The 21,193-nt window shown below is 42.2% G+C and overlaps 1 protein-coding gene across 2 annotated transcripts; it reads left to right on the top strand.

Annotated features, from left to right (window-relative positions):
* The first annotated feature begins 1,937 nt into the window (after nucleotides 1-1,937).
* cpt1b (carnitine palmitoyltransferase 1B (muscle)) lies at nucleotides 1,938-20,867 on the top strand. 2 transcript variants are annotated; one of them, XM_054776244.1, is made up of 19 exons: nucleotides 1,938-2,184; nucleotides 9,100-9,252; nucleotides 9,311-9,450; nucleotides 10,077-10,248; nucleotides 10,331-10,432; nucleotides 11,938-12,075; nucleotides 12,168-12,245; nucleotides 12,332-12,439; nucleotides 12,526-12,610; nucleotides 15,081-15,276; nucleotides 15,348-15,533; nucleotides 17,131-17,236; nucleotides 17,307-17,423; nucleotides 17,867-18,031; nucleotides 18,108-18,242; nucleotides 18,568-18,720; nucleotides 18,790-18,903; nucleotides 20,074-20,166; nucleotides 20,259-20,867. In XM_054776244.1, the coding sequence occupies exons 2-19, from the start codon at nucleotides 9,112-9,114 to the stop codon at nucleotides 20,385-20,387; spliced, it is 2,358 nt and encodes a 785-aa protein (XP_054632219.1). In that variant the 5' UTR covers nucleotides 1,938-2,184; nucleotides 9,100-9,111; the 3' UTR covers nucleotides 20,388-20,867. The 2 variants fall into 2 exon arrangements, with proteins under 2 accessions (XP_054632219.1, XP_054632220.1); XM_054776245.1 differs by lacking the exons at nucleotides 18,568-18,720; nucleotides 18,790-18,903; nucleotides 20,074-20,166; nucleotides 20,259-20,867 and adding an exon at nucleotides 18,352-18,561.
* Nucleotides 20,868-21,193: the final 326 nt, after the last annotated feature.

Here is a 21,193-nt window from a genome sequence, read left to right as displayed (position 1 = left end):
AGAGACGGCCTTTTTATCTGAATAGCCGGTCAATCTGGCTGGCGGCCGGCACACTTTGACATTGACAACCCAGAGATGCCAACCATTACGATTTCGGCGTAATGATTACGATATTTTACCCCTCATTACGCTATTAGTAATAGCGTAATGTTTTGGCTTAAACGATATATTCCAAGGATAAAAATAACAACAAACTCTTGAAATTATATCACCAGATTGCAGGAAATGAGGTCTAATTTAAAAAAAATTTCCCAGACCCCCCGCTCCATTTACAGCGCCTCGGCCAACGGCCTCGGCCACAACCCCCCTTTTCATAAAAGCTAGATCCGCCCTTGTTATTAATCATTTATGGGAGTGTTTTTGTGACCATTTTGTATCCACAAACTAGGGATGCTCCGATTGATCGGCTACCAATCAATATCGGATGATTTTCGTAAAAAACATGTGATCGCCATATGCCGATGAATGCCGTTCAAAGCGGATCTGCTGCAGCAAACACTACATTTGTGCTGTGTCATGTAGGGTTGCCAACACCCATAATGAGCCGACAACGGACATACTTTGTCCTGCATTGCCGCGAGAATCAAAACTAGCCTGCAAAACCTCATAGATTCAGTTTGACAGCTTGACACAGGCTACGTCAATCGATGCCGGCGTTTGATCACCCCCTTAACAAGAGTATTGCCGTTCGATTTATCTTGCATTTTTGTTTACAAGCTTTGCCTAGCTGTCAGTGGTGGCAGATAGCTAGCTAGCTCGCTATCGTCGAGTTATCATCCTCTGACTTCAAATGTCACGTTTTACCACATTTTGTTTTTAAAACAAACAAGCAATGCGGTTAGTTAGGAGCTCGCTTTTGCCCCACGGGAAAGCTACAAGTGGATCTCACGTTCATGGGGTACGTACTAAAGTGTCACTGGACAACTTTGCTGTCTTGTTGTCATTATACTAATTATGTCTTCACAACACTATTTGTGTGTGGTTGTTTAATGAACATAAACACAAAGTTTGTCCAGTGTTATGATGGTGATTCTATATCAGCTGATTTTGAGTAGCTCACCAAAGGGTCAAATAATATTTGCTTCAACTCTCAGTAGTTTATATTGTAACTGCTCAATTCAGACTTTGTACCTTTTTGTATAATGACAAATGACCACAAAATAGCATAACGATGATGGCCACACTGTTTGAGTGAAGATGCGTAAATAAAGTAGTGTACAATTTAAATGTTGCCAGTCACAAATAAAATGCAAATAGTTGACATCACAAATTGAAAGCTGTTATTCTGTGAATGTTATATTGAATTAAAAACAAAATTATCGAACAATTTATTGAAACATAATGCGGAACGTCATAAAACAACGACCACCTGTTTATTTCAATTTTGTATTATATACTGGATAAATATATGAACAAAATAAGTATATAAACTGCATTAAATCAATTACAAAATATATTAAATATATAAAATGCTTAATAATTAGTAAGTAGTTTCACTGTGATTGTTTCATATTATAGTTGAATTTATTGATGTCTTGATTAATTAATTAACCACACCTAATGTATTTATTTGACTATACTGTATATAGTATAGTATGTATGTATCCAATCATTTGGCATAAAGAAAACATCCACCATATGATATAGCTCTTGTGTGGCTCCCACGTGTGCCTAATAAAGTGACCCGTGAGCTCCCCAAACGTTTTTAGCTCAAACTTGAAGCCCATGGCCCATTTCAGACACTCTTTTCTTGTGTTTTTCCTGCCTTTCTTGTAAGAAACCCCATTTTGCCTTCATCATAACAAACGATCCTCATGTGCTGACATGCTGATACACACATGATGTCATTCCTTGTCCTGTGTTGCATGTTTTTTCATCATCATAGTGCTCATCACACTATCAATGACGAGTGATGCAGCAGCAGTGCAGCGGATACCGTTACATGGTGACAGCTTTCTTTGCCGTTGCACGAGGTGAGGCTCCTGACTATGTTTGGTGTCCTGTTACATGAGCGAGGGAGTGAGAGAGTGTGAGGCTTTGAGTTGTTATCACACACTACCTGAGGAAAGGAAACCACGTCAAGGGCAAAAGGAGCACAAACACAGAGGCCGGCAGCTTCAGTGGGAAAGCGACAACCTTCCTCCTGCTGAGTGACTGACTATACCGACTGTCATTGAAGGAAAGGTAAAGTCTTATTCTGTCATTTTATTCTTATTTGTATTCTGTGTGCATTTGTTTAAAATGAAGTACAATGTGTTCCAATACATTTCACATGAACTACTAATACTTAGAAGATATAAATTTACCAGCATTGTGTCCCACCGCAGTGTTTGTATTGCCACGCGTGTCTGACTTGACTGAGGCCTGCAGTCTTTTGTCTATATCTGGCCACTGAACTCTCACCCACTTTCGTGACACTCCAGTCATATGACATGGAAAAATAATACAAGTCACCCCCATACTCCCATCAATATAAATATTATTGTTTGAGTCTGTGTGGTCACTGACAAACCAAATATGTACCAAAGTTAGTGACAATCTGCCATGATACAAACATAGACACTGGCTTCTTTTAAAAAGTGTATTTGTGTGAAGTGTGGCCTGTGGTTGGGTATACCATTGCATGGCTTCACAAACACTGGACTCACTGGACTCTTGGTTCGGTACACCTGCACCTAAACCATTACAGAGCTGTATGAAACATGGTGCCTGTACTCTAAAGTCAACATTTTAGACATTTATTGAAGCACATTACAAGAATTGGTGACTTTTGTTATTTTTCTATGTCCCGGTAGCTATAAATCAGGGGTCCCCGACAACCTGGCCGTTTTTGCATGTTTATGTTGTTTGTGTCCCACTTTGTTTGACAGTCCTTGAACGCACCATTGTACGTACGTACGTGTACAACCTTCTTCCACTCTGCACAGATTGTCAACTATGCTGTATTTTTATCAGGGTTTTTTCACTTCATATTTTCTCCCAAATGCTGATACTATGTGGGAATGCATAAAGGTAAAGTTTGATGACGTTATTGAATGCTAACGTGTATATTTGTTGTGTGCACAGCTTCAAGTTAATTCATGCTAGCACACTGCCTGTTAGCACACACATCAAGCAGCGGCGCTACTGTATATTCTTCTCTCTGAAAAACTAACTCCAAGCTTATAGTGGTGGATGGTGGGTCTGTGTTCACTGTGTGCTTTTAATTTGATGTTGTTCCTGTCTTAGTTTTACACAATACATAAATTACATCGCTATATGACCCTCACCACCGCCCCCAGGTGATTTGTGGGAACACGAGCCTGGCCGTGGGTCCAAAAAGGTTGTGGACCACTGCTGTAAATGATACACAATATAATTGTACTGTAATTTATATTTGGTTACACACTACGTCCCCAACTTACGAACATCCGACTTGCGAACATTCAGAGATACGAACGCACGCTGATTGGTCTACTGTATATTTTCATGTATTTTGCCTTGTAGTAACTCCATATTTATACTGCTAAATGCTTGACCAGCAGAGGGCACTGTGACACTGCTGATGGGACCAACAGGAGAGGAAGATGAGAGAGAGTGGAAAGCTAAATTGTAGCTGTATGATACAACCCGGACAGAGCATGTGATTAAAGTTTATGAAGAGTTAATAGGCCTGCTTAATTCTACACCACCCACAGAACACTACCTCTTTTAGAAGAGTCTAACGACGACGACGGGGGGGGACAAAAACAAAAAAAAGAGAGACAAGAGACAAGGACAACAGCAGCAACAACAACAATTGTGACAGAACAACAGAAACATACAGAACGACATCAGCAAATAAATGTCCGTGACAACTATAAAGACGAACAAGGATAAAGGACAAATCAATATCAACAACCACAATGACAAAGCTGTCAATGACAATCAGACATAATAGCAGTCATGAAATGATGAACTATGACAGTGATCACAATGACAATACTGCAATGAAACAGTCGCACACAATAGCAGTCATGAAATGATGAATTATGATAGTGATCACCATGATAATACCGCATTGAAACAGTCACACATAACTGTAGTAATGAAATGATTATCCATGATAGTGAATAGAATCAAAGTTACTGTAATGCACATCACTGTAAAAAAAAAAAAAATACATATACACACATATATACATACATACACATACATACATATATATATACATATATATACATATATATACACATATATATATATATATATATACACATACACACTGCACATACACACATATATATATATATAGTCATACTGCTGAAATCACCGTCGCTGTAATAAAACCAACAACATAATAACACCCTGGTTAACTCAGTGAGTAATGTGGGGAAGTACGTATGTACTGTGAGTGTGCATATGTACAGGTATCTCTGTATGTAAGGAAGACTTCATATATATATAGAGGTGCAGGAATGTGTGGGCGTGTGATTGTCACTGAGAGTGCATGAAAGGAAAGGGGCCGCCTTCCACCTCCCAGAGAGCCCCGCCCCAAATAGCAAGGCCGGGCCCCGGCCGCCAGAAGGCCACCAGGCCCATAGGGGCAGGCAGCACAAAGATCAGTGCCCCAAGAGCCAGCCCAGAGAGCCCCCCCCCGGGAAGACCAGTAAGGGGCCGAAGAGAGGTAATCCCAGCCAAGGACAGGGCGCCAGCGGGCCGGAGGACTGCCAACCCCTGAGACCAGCGAGAGATCACACCCCACAAAGGCAGACGGGTACCGGGGGCCACAAACCGGCAGGCCCAGAGACGCCTCCACAGCCGGAAAGAAGCCCGCCCGCGCCGGAAGCGCCAACTCCCGCCCACCGCCACCCCCACCCCCAGGGAGCGGAGCCCGGCCCGCCCCGGGCCAACCCCCGCCCGACCCCCGACACAGGGCCGCCCCGCCAAGGGATGCAGGAGGCACACCCTCCACCCACCCGGCGGAGGCACGGGCGGCAGAGATGTATCGCCCAGCACCTGACCCCACGGAGCAAACCCCTGTATGCCCCCCCCCCCCCCCCCCCAAAATAAATAACTAAAATAAATAAATAAATAAAAATACACACACGCACGCACATACACACTCCTACGCACCCACACACACGCACATAAACACTCCTACGCACAAACACACCCCTATGCGCACGCTCATACACACTCTTACTTACTCAAGCGCGCACGCACACACACACACACACACACACACACACACACACACACACAGTGGTCGACTGCCCGACACCCGGAAGCCCCACCCTATCCCCCGTTGGTAACCCAAGGAGCAGCGGAGCCGGGGACCCCGGGGTCCCAGACATACGACTCAGAACCCAGGGGCGGAGAGCGCAGACCGCCGGGGAGCAGGAAGACACCCGGCCACACCCCCCCAGCGGTAGGACGCCGCCAGCGAGGCAGACAGGGGAGTCAGCGAGGAGGAGAGCGGGAAACCGAGCAGGCAGGCGGGAAAACGGGCGAGCAGCCAGGCGAACCACCACACAGCGCCAACCGACACCCGCGGGCCAGCAAACCCCGAAGAGAGAGCGGGAGCACCACACCCCAAGCCGCAGGGAGGCCAAGCACCAGAGCCGAGAAGGCGAGACCAGCAGCCGACCAGCCGACGGCCCCCACAAACCACCAGAAGCCAGACCAGCCACATGCCACCAGAGCCGACAGCGCACCACCCGCGCACCGGAGCCCCACCCCCGACAAGCCCACAGACAGACCGGGGGAGGCGAGGACACAGACAGCGGCCCGGCAGCGCACAAAGCGCAACGGCGACAGACGCCCAAGCGCCCGGCAGAGCACGACCCCCCCCAGCGAGCCCGGCCCCAGGGCACCCGCCCCCCCACCCCCACCCCGCCACCCAGGCCCACAGTACCCGCAAGCATGACCAAGCCCCAACCCACCAGCTGGCCCGGCGCCCCAGCAGCCGCCACAGCGCAGCAACCACCGGCCGCCGCGACAGCACACGGGCCACCCGAAGCACCAGCACCGCCCCCCGGAGACCGCCGAACCCGCCCCAAGAGCGCAGAGGCGCCCGCGGCACGTGTCAGTCCAGGGGGGGCACCGCAAGCCGCCCCCCCCGGCGCAAGCCCCGGCATCAACAGGCCCCAGAGGGCCACCCCAGGGAAGGGCAGGCGAACCAGACAAGGGCACCCCACAGGCCAGGCCGCCCCGGGCGAGCCACCGCGACGGCCAGGCCCCCGGCCACACCGCCGACCCTGGCGGGCAGACGCCGAGGTGCACAAGGCACCCCAATCCAGCCCGCCCCACCCGTGTATGTGATAAGGTGTGATAGTGTCTATGATGCAATTAAAAATAAATAAATAAATAAATAAAATAAAATAAAAGAGGATGGTGTATCTGTGTGCATGTATATGGAGTGTATGTGGATGATAGCTAATGATGCAATTAAAATCGGGGGACAGCTGCCGCTCGGAGGGCCCCTCACCTGGCCAGCCCCCCCAAACCCTAAGTGTCTACTCTGCGATTAAAATTGGGGGGCAACAGGTCAGTGGCACAGCAGGAGCAAAGGAGCCCCGCAAGGCAGCTCCCCTCCCCAATCACGCCCGACCGTAGGCCACCCCCCAATGTCCTATATATATGTGAGGTGGTGCAGTGGCACAGGAAGGACGGGGGCCCCACACCCCAACGCCGCCCAAACCGAGCAGGGGGGGGACCAAGGACACATGACCGACCGGCCGCCCACCACAGCCCAGGCTCGGGCGAGCCGCAGGACACACCACAGGCCCTACCCGGCCCGCCAGGATGCCCAGTCCGGCCCACCCAACCCCCCAGAGGCGATACCCCCAGCGCCCCCCAACACCGGAGCCCCACCGGAGGTAGCGTTCACAGCGCCACCCCCAAACCGCCAAACACCACGGACAAGCCACACGCCCCCAAGGCAGATCCGACCGCCACCAGGACAGCGGGAGCCGCGCCCACGCGCCCCCCGCATACCACCACGGCCGGCAAGGGAGCAACACCACGACGACCACAAGAGCACCGGACCCCACATAGAGCGGAGCACGGCCGCACCCACGAAGCACGCAGGCCAGAGGCGCCAGGGAGGGACAGAGAAGCAAGCACCGCATGACCGGGCCCGCGAGAGGAGCGGCCCCCCGCCCGGCGCCCAAGCAGATGCCCCCGCCCGCCCCGCCCCCCGCCACGCCACAGACCGGCCACCGCCCCACCCCCCGCCCATCCACCAACACGCCAAGGGGGAAACCCCGGAGGGAGGGAGACAACCGCCGGCCCGGAAGCAAGGACCAGCCTGACACCAGCAGGCAGCAGGGACCGCCCGCCAGCCCCCCGCCAGCCCGACCCCCAAGCCCCCGGCCAAAGCCACCCCCCGACCGCCCCACCCCGGAGCAAGCATCCTCCCGCCGATCCCGGGAAGCACCACGCAGATGGACACCACGCCGCCCGCCCCCACGCGCAACCCGCCCACGGCCCCCACACGCCCCACCCACCGAGCCACAGCGGCCCCGTCCCTGAGGGGAGAAAGCAAGGGATCCCCCCCACCCCAGCACCACGCACCCCCCACCCCGAGCCCAAACCGCACATCCGCGACCCCCACCTCCGCGCCCCCCGTCACCCGGGGGACAGCCACAGGCGCCGGAGGATAACAGGCAGCTCCCACCTATCACACATACACCACACACATAAATCTAATTATCCTCGTTTAATATTACCACTACATCCAAACTCATATTTACATACATATGCATATATCTATACAGTAGTACCTCGCATAACGTAAACCTCCTTTTACGTAAATTCCACTGAACGTGAAGAATTTATGTAAAGTTTTTGCATCGTATTACATAAGAAATTCCATATAACGTAAAGCGTCAAGTTGGTGCAAGTTCAGACATTCGATTCGAATAGCTCGCGTGACAGAGAGAGGGAAACATTTTCCATGACTAACAGAGTACACTTGGTGGCGCCTTCTGACGCTTCACGCTCTCATTGGCTGATTATCGGGGCACCACCTACGCTCTCGTCTCATTGGCTGATTATCGGGGCACCGCCTACGCTCTCATCTCATTGGCTGACTTATACAGCGATACGTGAGTTTGTGTGAGAGAGAGAGAGACTTCAACCTTCAACCGTAGTCGCCCTTAAACTAGTTGATTGTTTTTGTTTTTCAGTTTTATTCATTTACACTAATCTTATTTATTACCTTATTTTATATTGGAATGTTACTCTACTATGTTTATGCTGACATTTTCTTATATTTTCCCACCATATTTGGTGGACTTTGAATATTTTGAAGGGCCAAAGGGGTGAGTTTGGGAAGATCTTGGAACGGATTAGGCTATTTACATTACAAACCCTATAACGTAAACGTTCTCGGAACGGATTATTTACGTTGTAGGGGCGTCTACTGTACTTTGATGACCTGTAAACTTTAAAACTGTGAATGTGAAATACTAATCATTAGTGTTTAGTATAGTAGTGTCAAAGTTTACTGGTTAGATTTTATATATGTTGTGTTTTATAGTAGATCATGTGTGTGCATCCCTGATATACATATACAACATACATAAATACTACATATTTATAAATATACAAAACATACATATATTTACTATGTTTGTAGTAGCAGGTAGATCTTTGGGACTTGGTCATTTTAAAAGTAGCTCGCAGGCTGAAAACATGTTAGCACCACTGATAAAGATAGATCAGAGATTGGTTATTACAATAAATAATAGTATTTCATTTCATCGTAGTCGCCCTTAAACTAGTTTGCACGCACTGAAATCTCCTCTTGAATATTTGGAAGGGCCAAAGGAGTGAGTTTGGGAAGATCTTGGAACGGATTAGGCTATTTACGTGTATTTTACGCTTTGTATAACGTAAAAACCCTATAACGTAAACGTTCTCGGAACGGCTTATTTACTTTGTAGGGGCGTCTACTATACACGTACATGTAGTACCTATATAATTGGTAAATTACCTTTTGTTTGACTTACGAACAAATCGACTTGCGAACGGTCGTCTGGAACCGCATTTTTCTGGTTTGTGCAAACATGGTGCAATGTACTTTTTAAAATTATTTATACAATTCCAAATTCTATTCTTCTCTTGGACCAACAGTAATTGGCCAAGATGGCCGAAGCCCATCAGGCGGTGGGCTTCCAGTTCACCGTGCGTCCGGACGGCGTGGACCTTAAGCTGAGTCAGGAGGTCATCAAAAACATCTACCTGTCCGGAGTGACAGCATGGAAAAAGAGAGCCATACAGTTCAAGGTAACATGGCTTTAATTAACATTATAAATAATGGACATTAAATACTGTTATTGCACAGAATGGTGTGTTGGCTGGAGTCTACCCTGCCAGCCCATCCAGTTGGCTGATCGTGGTCATAGCGATGATGAGTACGTTGTATACTCACATCGACCCTTCTCTTGGAATGATTGACACCATCAAGGAGAACCTTCCCCTCAGGTTAGACTTCAGACTGCCATCAAATGAGTTACTGAAAAACAGTATACAGCAGGGTTTCCCAAACTGTTGCTGCAATAAACCTTTGTTGTGTATCATTAGTTTGTGTAATACAGCACCAGTCAAAAGTTTAGAGACAATTTCTCACTTAATAGAATGAGAGCGTGTGTCCAAATGTTTGACTGGTTCTGTAAATGTAGACGTAATGGCGATACATGATGTATTGGAATATATTTGGATCCCTTGGAGGAACCAAAGAAAAGTTTGGGAAATCCTGTTGTAGCTATACACATTGGGCACTTCATTAGGTACGCCTACTGTTCTAATAAGATAAGAGGCACCACGAGAGTGCAGCTACAGCAAATGACAAGAATAAACAGTAATGCTACCGTGTTGCTGTGCCTAAGCTCTGGATGCTGCAGTATTACACTCCACAGTCTCCACTTGCTGTTTTCTAGCTGCACTCAGTCTCCTTGGATAACATATATCTCCTTATTGTAGTGAATACTGCAGTGTAGGCGTACCTAATGTTTTGGCCTGACTTTAGAGCATTTAATTGAGCACAATTTGTGTCTTGAACTCTGTGAGAGGAAATGTAACAAGGGCAGTGTTGTGCCTTTTCTGAGTAGAGGATATATATCAGTGCAGACCCGAGCCGTGCTGAGTGCCATCCTGTTTGCCACCGGACTCTGGCTCTTCCTCATCTACTTGCTGAGATACACCCTCAAAGCTCTGCTCTCCTACCACGGATGGATCTTTGAATCCCACGGCAAAATGAGCACGTCCACCAAAGTGTGGCTGGTATGTGCCGTTCTGACAAAACACAATCAAATGGTATTTATTTTGTTATTTAATTGTGTGTGTATTCTTTGTTTGTTCACAGAGCCTGGTGAAGATGTTCTCTGGTCGAAGACCACTGTTGTACAGCTTCCAGGCCTCCTTACCAAGACTACCTGTTCCCAATGTGGAAGACACCATTGACAGGGTGTGTACTAATACTCACAGCAAATACTTTCTTTACAGTTACATGTATTTTCTATACTTTGAATTAAATTCATTTTACAAGAATACATTTTAAATACATTTTAATTTTGCGAGCATAAGTCATCATATACGAAAAAAAAGTTACAATTTTGCAAGAATGAAGTCATGATATTACAAGAAAAAGTCAGAATATTACAACAACAAAAGAATATATTGTATATTGTATTGCCAGAAAGAAAGTTATAATATGAAAAATATATTTATTTTATCAGCATAAGTCAAAATACTGTATTACATGGAAAAAAAAAGTCTGTTACAAGAAGAAAGTCATAATTTAAAAAAAAAATCCTAATTTTGCCAGAAGAAGTCATAATATAACAAGAATAAAGTTTTATTTTGCAAGAATAAATTAATAATATTACACGAAAAATTCAGAATATTACACCAACAAAAATAAAGACTATATTGTATATAGTATTGCCAGAAAAAATAAAAAAACAAGTCATAAAACAGTATTACAAGAAAAAAAGTCTTAGTTTTACAAGAAGGAAGTCATAATATTTTTTTTTAAATCTTAATTTATGAGAAAAAGTCATATTACAAGAAAAAGGTTTTAATTTTACAAGAATAAGTCATGATATCACAAAAAAAAGAACATTTTAAAAAGTCAGACTATATTATACATAACATTGCCATGAAAGAATTATAGTTACAAGAATAAAGTCATAATATGCTGTATATATTTTTTTAATTTAATTTTATGACAGTAAGTAATAATATTACAAGAACAGTCTTAATTTCTACACATAAAATAAAGTAAATTATTGCGTCAAAAAAGTCTTAATGCTACCAGAATAAAGTCGTAATTTTACAAGGAAAAAATCTGAATTTTACAAGAATAAAGTCATAATATAACTATAAAAAAATTCTTAATTTTTAAATAATATAGTAATGATATTGCAAGAAAAAAAATCAACAAGCCACAACGAAAAAGAACAAAAAACACTTTATATATAACGTAGCCAGAAAAAAGTCAGAATATAAGGAAGTCGGAATTTTATGAGAATAAGGCAGTATTACTGTATCACAAAACTCTTAATTGTACAAGAATGAAGTCATAATATTGAAAACAATTCTTAATTTTATGAGAATAAGTCATAATGTGACAAGAAAAATTCTGAATATATTATACATAATATTGCCAGAAAAGAGTTGTAGTTACAAGAATAAAGTCATCCTATACTGCATATATTTTTAATGTAATTTTATGACAATATGTAATATTAATATTAACGTAATCATTTTACAAGAAAGTCTGAATATTACAAAAAAAAGTATTTTAAATTTTACGAGAATAAATATTTTCAGCTCTAATTTGCCTGCAACTTCTTTCAGTGTGCATATGCAGTCACTTCAGTTCGGCCTTCTCTAGTGCCATCTAGTGTTTGGCTGTTGTACAACTGTGTGTGTGTGTGTGTGTGTGTGTGTGTGTGTGTGTGTGTGCAGTATCTTGACTCAGTACGCCCTCTGCTGGATGATGAACGGTACAAGCAAATGGAGATGTTGGCTAGCGAGTTTAAAGAATCACAGGCCGCACAGCTGCAGAGATACTTGATCTTCAAGTCTTGGTGGGCAACAAATTACGTAAGTAGTCTCTAAAAAAAAATGTGTTTTTTGTGTGCAATATTCAAAATACTATTTTGTCTTTAATGCTATACAATATGTTGATCCTGTAGGTAAGTGATTGGTGGGAGGAGTACATCTATCTCAGAGGCAGGGGCCCAATCATGGTCAACAGTAACTTCTATATAATGGTAGGATGGCCTTTTTAAATTTTTTTTAAACAATGCAGGGCACCTCTTACCCCCATCTGATACATCCCATAATGTCTCTGTGATAGGACCTTCTCTATGTGATCCCGACGCACCGTCAAGCTGCACGGGCAGGTAATGTGGTCCACGCCATGCTGCAGTACAGACGCAAGCTGGAGCGTGGTGAACATGCGCCGGTAAGAGCTGACATACCTTGTTACAACATATTACACTTTATTAGTACATCTATCTAACTGTTTCACCTTTGCCTATCTTTTGTCAGCTGAGAGCTTTGGGGACGGTTCCTATGTGCTCCACGCAGATGGAGAGGATGTTTAACACCACCCGGATCCCTGGCATTGAAACAGGTAGTTTTCTTTTGATGATGTATTTAAATGGGTGAATTTACACCAATGCACTCCAAAAATGTGAATGCTGATGCAACACATTCCATGAATACGGTGGACACGCTTCGGATATAAAGTGTAAAGATCTTTATAAATAGACACTTCTTGCCTCACTATAAGGCATTAAGCACTGTGATTTCTATCAGGTAATCAAAAGTAATGATAATCATGTATAATTCATTCTATTATGAGAAATAATACAAATCAATTATTATTTTAAAGTAGTTATTACAATAATATATATACAGTATGTATATTAGGGATGTCAAATAATTAAAAATGTTAATCAAATTACTCTTGACTGTATTTTATGACCAGAATGAGAAATGACAGTACAGCATTATATATATTTGTATGTATTAACAGCTCCAAATGAACTGACAGTTTAAATCAAGCTAAAAGATAGCACACATGTCTGAAAATGTATTTGCCTAGCACTCGTGTCTTTAGTAGTAGCAGAACATTTGAATCGCACCTTAACCTTGTTATTATGAGCCACCAAGTGTTGCGTTCAAAGACGCCACGTAATTTAAGATTTGAGTTCGATGTATTTTCTGGGATTTCCGAGCATACTTAAATGCAGCAAATTTTACTTCTGTAGTAAGAGTTAGTTAGCGTTAGTGAGGTGATAAGAACATCCGCTTATTGTTTTTCTTTGTCTTTCTGTTTATTTAGACCACGCATGCACAATACAGTCGTTGTTGCGAATATCTGAGTGTCCCTGAATGCCCTTCGCTGTTGTCTGGTGATAATGAGGAAGTGTCGGACTAGAGATGTTTATTGAGTTGGAGATACATATATGGCGTTGGAATTGCACTGCTGTTGATGTGTTCAGGTCAGACTAAAGTTATTAAAGAGCGTCCGTCTCTGTTTGACTGTGTGGAGACGGTATTGTGCCCCAGTCTGCCGTCATAAAACAGAGGTGTGGCTTGACATGACGCGCATGCGGTAAATGCGCGGAAAAAAATTATGTAATTAATAAAATAAATTAGTTACCACGCCATTTTCAACAGCCCTAACATATATATGTTTTAAGACTTCAAAAAGTTACTAAAGCCAAAAATTATTAAGTTTTACAAGACATTTTTTTGTATTTCAGCTGTTGTATACAGTGCTCCCTCGCCCCCTTTACAGGACTCGCTGTTTCACGGATTTTTTTAGTAAAACTTTAGTGCTTTTTTTATTTTATTGTTTTATTTTTATTTTTTTTTTTTACAGCTTATGAATGCTGTTACAGGCCAAGCCTGGCTCTTTCAGAATTGCATTGTGGGAAATAGAGTGTTGTAGTTCTGTGCTCTCTATTCTCTCTCTTCTGTCCTGCCCATTGTCTTCTGTGTCCTGATTGGCTGTAGACCATTGTCAATCAATCTCCTCCTATTACCGTCTCCTGGTTTGGTCATGGCTACCAAACTAGCTAACCTAGTGAGCTGCTTGCTAACCGCCAATACTGTAAACAATAGAAGAAACAGAAGAAGCTAACCGTGTGAGGAAAATACTACGCCAGTAGCAATATGTTTTAACAAGGATACAAAATTGCGACAGCCGAACGACGCCAGGACGAAGCGGCACGGTCATAGAAGTGAAATACACGTAAGTCACTTCATTTCTAGATACATGAGACACGAGATTGGGTCTATGAGAGACAAGATTTTAAAATATTTTTTTAAGAAAAGTACAATAAAAAAATGTATGACTGGACTTTTTAACTGAGGCAGAAAACAATGTAGGTGTATTTTGCAATGTTTATTGCCACCCAAATTATTATATAAACAATGTTATTGTCAACATTATTTGGAGACTTCAGGTGTATACAGCAAAGGTGGCTCAACCAACCCAGGCTTTGTGCTCAAGATGCAACTCAACTAAACCCAAAATCCGCAATCAGACTTAATTGGTCCCGCGACGGTGGTTATCAACTTACTTTGTCAAGTCCGGTTTTCGGGTTTGTGCTAAGTACGTGTTCACATCAAAGGGGGCGTTTGATGTCAGATTATTCTACTTCCGCTGAAAAGTTAAGTGATCCCAGCCAGTGTATTTTACAAAAAATGAGTATGTAATTATTATAGAGTGTAATGAGATGAGTTCCCAAAAGATTATGACTGCCAAAAGCAACACTGTTGCCGCTAACAGAGCGAGGCAGGACTGCTGACAGAACAATGCTGAGCATGTAATGGGCAAGTTAACACTGATTTATTATACAAACTATACCCTACTAGTCTTTTCATTTATCAACACTCAACATTGCTCACTGAACTCCCAAATTAACCACTAATGTTATGATAATATATCATAATAATAATATTGATACTGTATGTGACTGAGGAGTGAATGAATAAATTTATATTGGGTTCACTTCATTATGATGCCTTGAAAAGTGCTCTATAAAATCTAATCCATTAATATAAAGGTGCCCTTATTCATCTTTTTCCAGACATAGTGCAGCACCTGACTGACAGGAAGCACCTGGTGGTGTACCACAAGGGCAGGTTCTTCCAAGTGTGGCTGTACACAGGAGGACGGCACCTCTTACCCAGTGAACTTGAGACTCAGTTCAGCAGGATCCTCAATGACACATCAGAGCCTCAGCCTGGGGAGCTCAAATTAGCAGCGCTCACTGCAGGGAATCGGTCAATAAACACACTTCAGCATGTTCAATGCTGACTTTTACTGCGTCTAACTTTACCATCCCTTGTCCTAGAGTTCCATGGGCACAAGCTCGGATCAAATATCTCAGCCAAGGAGTGAATAAAGCCTCCTTGGATGTGGTGGAGTCGGCTGCCTTCTTCCTGGCCCTAGATGAGGAGCCTCAAGGTTACGACGCTGCAAGGAGCGGCAGTCTTGACGGCTATGCCAAGTCACTGCTGCATGGAAAATGCTATGACAGGTAACTTTACACTTTTAACTAGTGGCTGTCACTGGACTTGAACGACTTGAATTTCAATAAATAACTGGAAAAATTGTGGTGTTCTAAAACTTTTGACCGGTAGTGTACATTCAATAAAATACACTCAACATCCATACAGTGTATCCAACTATAGAGCCTACCCATCTACAGCCATCCACACAACAACTCAGACAGCAATTGAAAATAGTTCAAATTATTCACTGTACTTTGCAAATTACCATAACTATAGTTAATGTTGACATTGCTGGGTTCCCAGTAATATTTTTCGGATGTTTACAGAGAACTCATACAGGTCAACACAGCGTTTCAGACAATCTGGAAGATTATTGCATTCTTTGATGGCTCTGAATGAAAAGTGCCGAGGCCGAGCTTTTATGAGGTAGTCTACAGTCATTACAAGCTGTAGACCTAAAATGTTCTAGCTGTCTTCTCAGAACACAACTGTACACATCTCTTCAGTGGTGGAGGGCAGCATTATTCAACATCTTCAAAATGAATCGCACATCTGAATATATGATTAAATTGTCAAAACTTAATGTAGTATCTGACAGTGATGGTGCCTTCAAGGGTTTTTTCTAATATCTTTAAAGCCTGATAATAGAGTGATTTTAGTGGCTTTAATGTTGTATTATTTGCTTGACTGTATTACAATAAATCATATGAGAAAAAAATCAGAACATGCAAACTCCACACAGAGATTTCCAACGGAAAGTTTTTTAACAAATTAACAAATCATCAGTGGAGTAAAGCAATATCTGTGCTCCCTATATGACAAATCCCCACTTTTACAATTTACAGTTTTAACTCAGTACTATAATAAGAAAGCTGGAACTATTTATAAACAGTACTGATAGTAAATACATCCTTAAAAATTATGGTTATTATTTATGTCTAAAATGTTACAGTAGCTTGGTCTTGACAAATACTGTCATTCATTATTATTATTATTATTTTTCACTTATTTTTTTTTATTAAATGTCATTAAATAATGAGTTTTTATTATTTTATTAATAAAAACAAATAATTTTCTTTATTTAAAAGTGATAATGATAATAATAACAATAATAATAATACAGCTTCACTCACTAACTGTATTACAAAAAAGGTCAGTTAGGATCATTTATAATGCCAGCTTTAGAGAACATACAAACGTTTCATTGCTAAAATCACAATTATTACATTTGCTGACCTGGTAAACTTTCAGAAAGCTATAATTATGCATCAAGCAAGCAAATTAAAAAAGCTTATTTGCACGGACACCGCTAAAAACCTTCAGCATATCAGTACGTGGAATGTACTTGTGCAACAGATGAAGTGATTTCAAGAAACAGTACAATCGATGGATTTATTCCAATGTAACATGTATGCGTGTTCAAAATAAATTAAACCATTACCATGACCAACTAATTGCTGTTGCTAATCCAAAATGCCCCCCCCCCAAATAACTGCAACATATGCAGCCATAGGAGTGATAGCATTGCCTTTACATCCAGTTAAAAGAAGCAGAACATTTTAGTAGGTTGATAAATGCTTGCTTTTTTTCCTTTAAAGAATGTTCTTTTCTGTGTCGTTCTAGGTGGTTTGACAAATCCTTCACGTTGGTTTCTTACCCAAATGGTAAAATGGGAATAAATGCAGAACATTCCTGGGCTGATGCACCAATAGTGGGACACATGTGGGAGGTAATTTACACTTTTATGCACATTTTATTAGAGCGTACATAAGTTTGTGTGTGTGTGTGTGTGTGTGTAGTATGTCCTTGCCACAGACTGCTTCCATCTGGGCTACACAGAGGAGGGACACTGTAAAGGAGACGTGAACAAGTGCCTTCCCCACCCCACTCGACTACAGTGGAACATTCCTAAGGAGGTACTTACTGTACATGAGGAACCAATGCTGGTTTTAGCCACATGGGCAATTTCCCAAGGCGGCATTCTCTGGGGGGGGTGGCACATTTGCTCATCAGGTCAGGATATGTGCGCCAGATGTGCGCCGAGATACCAGCGCCTCTCATACTGCTCACATGAAGTTTATAATACCAACCCGATGAGAGATTATGATCACAAATCCACATCTCTCTAAACGAGGAAGTGAGGACATGAGTGCGCGACACACAGGGACACATTTGATTGGTTGGACACTTGATGTACGCATTTTTTGCGCTACTGTGGGGCAAATTTGACTAGCGAGGGTAGCACTGAGGCTAGAACCGCCATCTTACATTGTACCATCGATATGAAACACAAAAGGCAACTCGTATCGCTTAAATACACATACATACTGTACATTATAATGTCTTTGTCCTCGTCTAGTGCCAAAATGTGATTGAGACCTCTTACTTGTCTGCGAAGAAGATCGCTGACGACGTGGACTTCCATGGTTATCTGTTCAATGACTTTGGTAAAGGCCTGATCAAAAAGTGCAGGACCAGCCCGGATGCTTTCATCCAACTGGCCCTACAGCTGGCCCAGTTCAGGGTACGCCTCCTAGCATCATAGCACATCATGGCATTACTGAACCACCTTGATACATTGGACTGAATCTTCTGGACAGGACCAAGGAGAGTTCTGTCTGACCTACGAGTCCTCCATGACGCGTATGTTCAGAGATGGTCGCACGGAGACTGTGCGCTCCTGCACTTCTGAGGCTGTAGCATTTGTTAGAGCCATGGAGGACGACCAATCAACAGTAAGTACAGTATTGACCAAGAAACATAAGGTATATGGACAAAATAATACATAATAATAATACATATAAAGTTATATGGTGTATAATTTGCCAATTATTATTTTTTTAGTTGAATTGCCTGGTCAGTGAAATTGAAATTCCATTGGAACAAATTAACGAGTGTCATCAGGTCATATCACGAGAGGTCACACTGTGCTGCTGGGGCTGAAGTCACCAAGACCTGCAGCAGTCTCACTTTGCTGACATGGACCCTGGACCTCTTTCCAGGGTTGAGCTGACAATGATGTCCTTGTTCTTATGTACGTGTGATGTTCTACGCAACCAGAAAACCCAGAGGCTCGCCCTGTTTCGGAAAGCGGCAGATAAGCATCAGAACATGTACCGTCTGGCCATGACTGGTTCTGGTATTGACCGGCACCTCTTCTGTCTCTACATCCTGTCCAAATATTTAGGTGTGGACTCTCCATTTTTAAAGCAGGTTAGCGGTGACCACCATCTGCAGACAATCGTCTTCACGTGTGCATTCTGACGATGTCTTTGCTTCAAGGTGCTGTCCGAACCTTGGAAATTGTCCACCAGCCAGACTCCTCAGCAGCAGCTCAACTTAGTGGACATCAATAAATTCCCAAACTACGTTAGTGCAGGAGGTGGATTTGGCCCAGTGAGAGACACGATTTTTATCTTATGTTACGCTACATTACCATTGTGCTTACTTTTAACACAATACCGAATATTCTGTAAAAGTAGCCTCCAATGGACTCTTATAGGATGATGTGCCTCAATTAGAAGCTGGGTGCGACAAGCGCCTCTCCCCAAATAGATACTTCCTTTTTTACAGTAAACAGAAACCACTGAATTCATGTAATATAAAATGAACAAAATACACATCAGCGTGATCTGACAGGAGTGCAACATTGCAATGCAATATCTGCCAATAGAGCAATAAAGCAAAGGTATGAGGGCTTAATTGAATTTTTACATTTGTTTACTTTAGTTCAGTTTAGTTTATATAATAATTTACAAAATAATTATATTAAATATATTTTTACTTTTTTAAAATGTTATTTTATTTGAAATGTATGTATATTAAATACTATGATTTTATTTATAAACAAAGTAATTAATAATACTGTATATACTAATAATAGTAATGTAATATATTCAATTTAATTTTAAGTATTTTAAATTTAGAGAACACTCAAATTTCATGCAGGGTATGCAAAAATAATGAATACAATATAAATACCTGCTGATAAATACCTGCTGAATAATTATTAGTGTACTACTACCACCACTGCTGCTAATAATAATAATAACAATAATGATGAGCTGGGATAGGCTCCAGCATGCCCCCGCAACCCTAAAGAGGAGAAGCGGTATAGAAAATTGATGGATGGATGATAATATTAATAATAATGATGATGATATTAATAATATTAGTAGTAATACTAATAATCATTGATAATATATTACATTGTGTTGTTTTAAATTTAGAATGTTTTGAATTTAGAGAATTAATTACAATTCCAAATTTTACTGAAAAAGCAAAATAATACATATATTTTAAAAAAATCATGTAATTTATATATAAATATATTATGTACCATACTGTATACATAATAATAACATGTAATAATAGTAATTTAAATATATATTTATATTTTATATTATATATTTAATTAAATGTAAACGTGCTATACTGAAAATCAACACAACTTGAGTACTTGAGTGTATTGTGTTTGAAATATTGTTTTATTCTGTTGCCTGAACCAAACTGCAATCCACTGTGTTTTTTCCCAGTAACGTGTGAACACTATCGCCTTTGTTTCAGGTGGCCGACGACGGCTACGGTGTGTCATATATCATCGTTGGGGAAAACCTCATCACATTCCACATCTCCAGCAAGTTCTCCAGTCCTGACACAGTAAGTCTGCGCCTACAGACTCACACTGATATTTAGCATAGAGATGTTGTTGCAGGTCTCACTTGAATGGGCATTTTGTGTCATTGGTGCAGGACTCGTGCAGGTTCGGTCAGCACATTCACCAGGCCATGATGGACATCCAAGCACTTTTTAAATCCACTAACGACAAGACGACAAGAGAGGCTGTGCAGCAGCTTCAGAATGGGAAGAAGCACGTGTAGCAGATGTGATCGACTTGATTTAAAACATGTCGAAGTTCTCTGCTGACATTTCTGCAAACGTACGAGCTGCTCATTCCACTCACACGAGGAAGCATGGATGCTCTAATTTATTTCTGTGTATATTTTACTTTTCACTGCAGTTTTGCCATATGAACCTTGTAAATAAATCACCCTTCTAGAAATCTCACTGATTACTGCCAGTACTGTCTACTTAAAAAATATTTTTTGCACAGTTTCGTAGTTAAATGAGGTAACCAAGAGAAGTTAACTACAGTGTAAAGCTGAACTCAAATAAACCTACTCACCCGTTGAAGACAAGATACATAATACAGTAGAGAGGCAACAGGAAGGTGTTACGTAGTGGCCTTTTATAGGTATCGCTGGAATTAGCATTGTGTCGCGTATAATGTGTGTATCAATTTATTACGCTGAGCAGCCACACATTTTACTGTGCTATAGTATGGTGTAGTTCTGGTTCTACTGTTGTCATCCCACTTCTTTGGATTTGTTAGATGCTGCTCACTGAAATGATGTCTGCTGAGGTGTTGATTTGTTGTTGAAAAGTTCTTGTTGAAATACCATATTACCGCTCCAATTAACGCCTCTTTTCAATGAATCACCATGTATCTACAGTGCCAGGATCTCTAATTAGCTTTAGGCCAAAAACATCAGCATTTTCAGCTGTGGCTGTAGGCAACCTCCGGATGTAGTAAAAAGAAAAAAAAATCACAAGGTGGGAATTTGGTTAACATCCAGCAGCTTTATCTACCTCTGCATGCACTAAGTGTTGCTATCCAGCTGTTGTG

Source organism: Dunckerocampus dactyliophorus, chromosome 5 (assembly GCF_027744805.1).
Source record: "Dunckerocampus dactyliophorus isolate RoL2022-P2 chromosome 5, RoL_Ddac_1.1, whole genome shotgun sequence".
NCBI lineage: Eukaryota > Metazoa > Chordata > Actinopteri > Syngnathiformes > Syngnathidae > Dunckerocampus > Dunckerocampus dactyliophorus.
Note: the sequence above shows the minus strand (reverse complement) of the source record. Positions and strands in the feature narration are given on the sequence as shown.

Excerpts from the sequence above, each read along its gene's own strand:
- cpt1b (XM_054776244.1), top strand. The coding sequence starts at position 9,112 with ATGGCCGAAGCCCATCAGGCGGTGGGCTTCCAGTTCACCGTGCGTCCG. Across the intron at positions 17,237-17,306 it reads TAGTGGGACACATGTGGGAG|TATGTCCTTGCCACAGACTG; the intron begins GTAATTTACACT and ends GTGTGTGTGTAG. Across the intron at positions 18,243-18,567 it reads TGGAGGACGACCAATCAACA|AAAACCCAGAGGCTCGCCCT; the intron begins GTAAGTACAGTA and ends CTACGCAACCAG.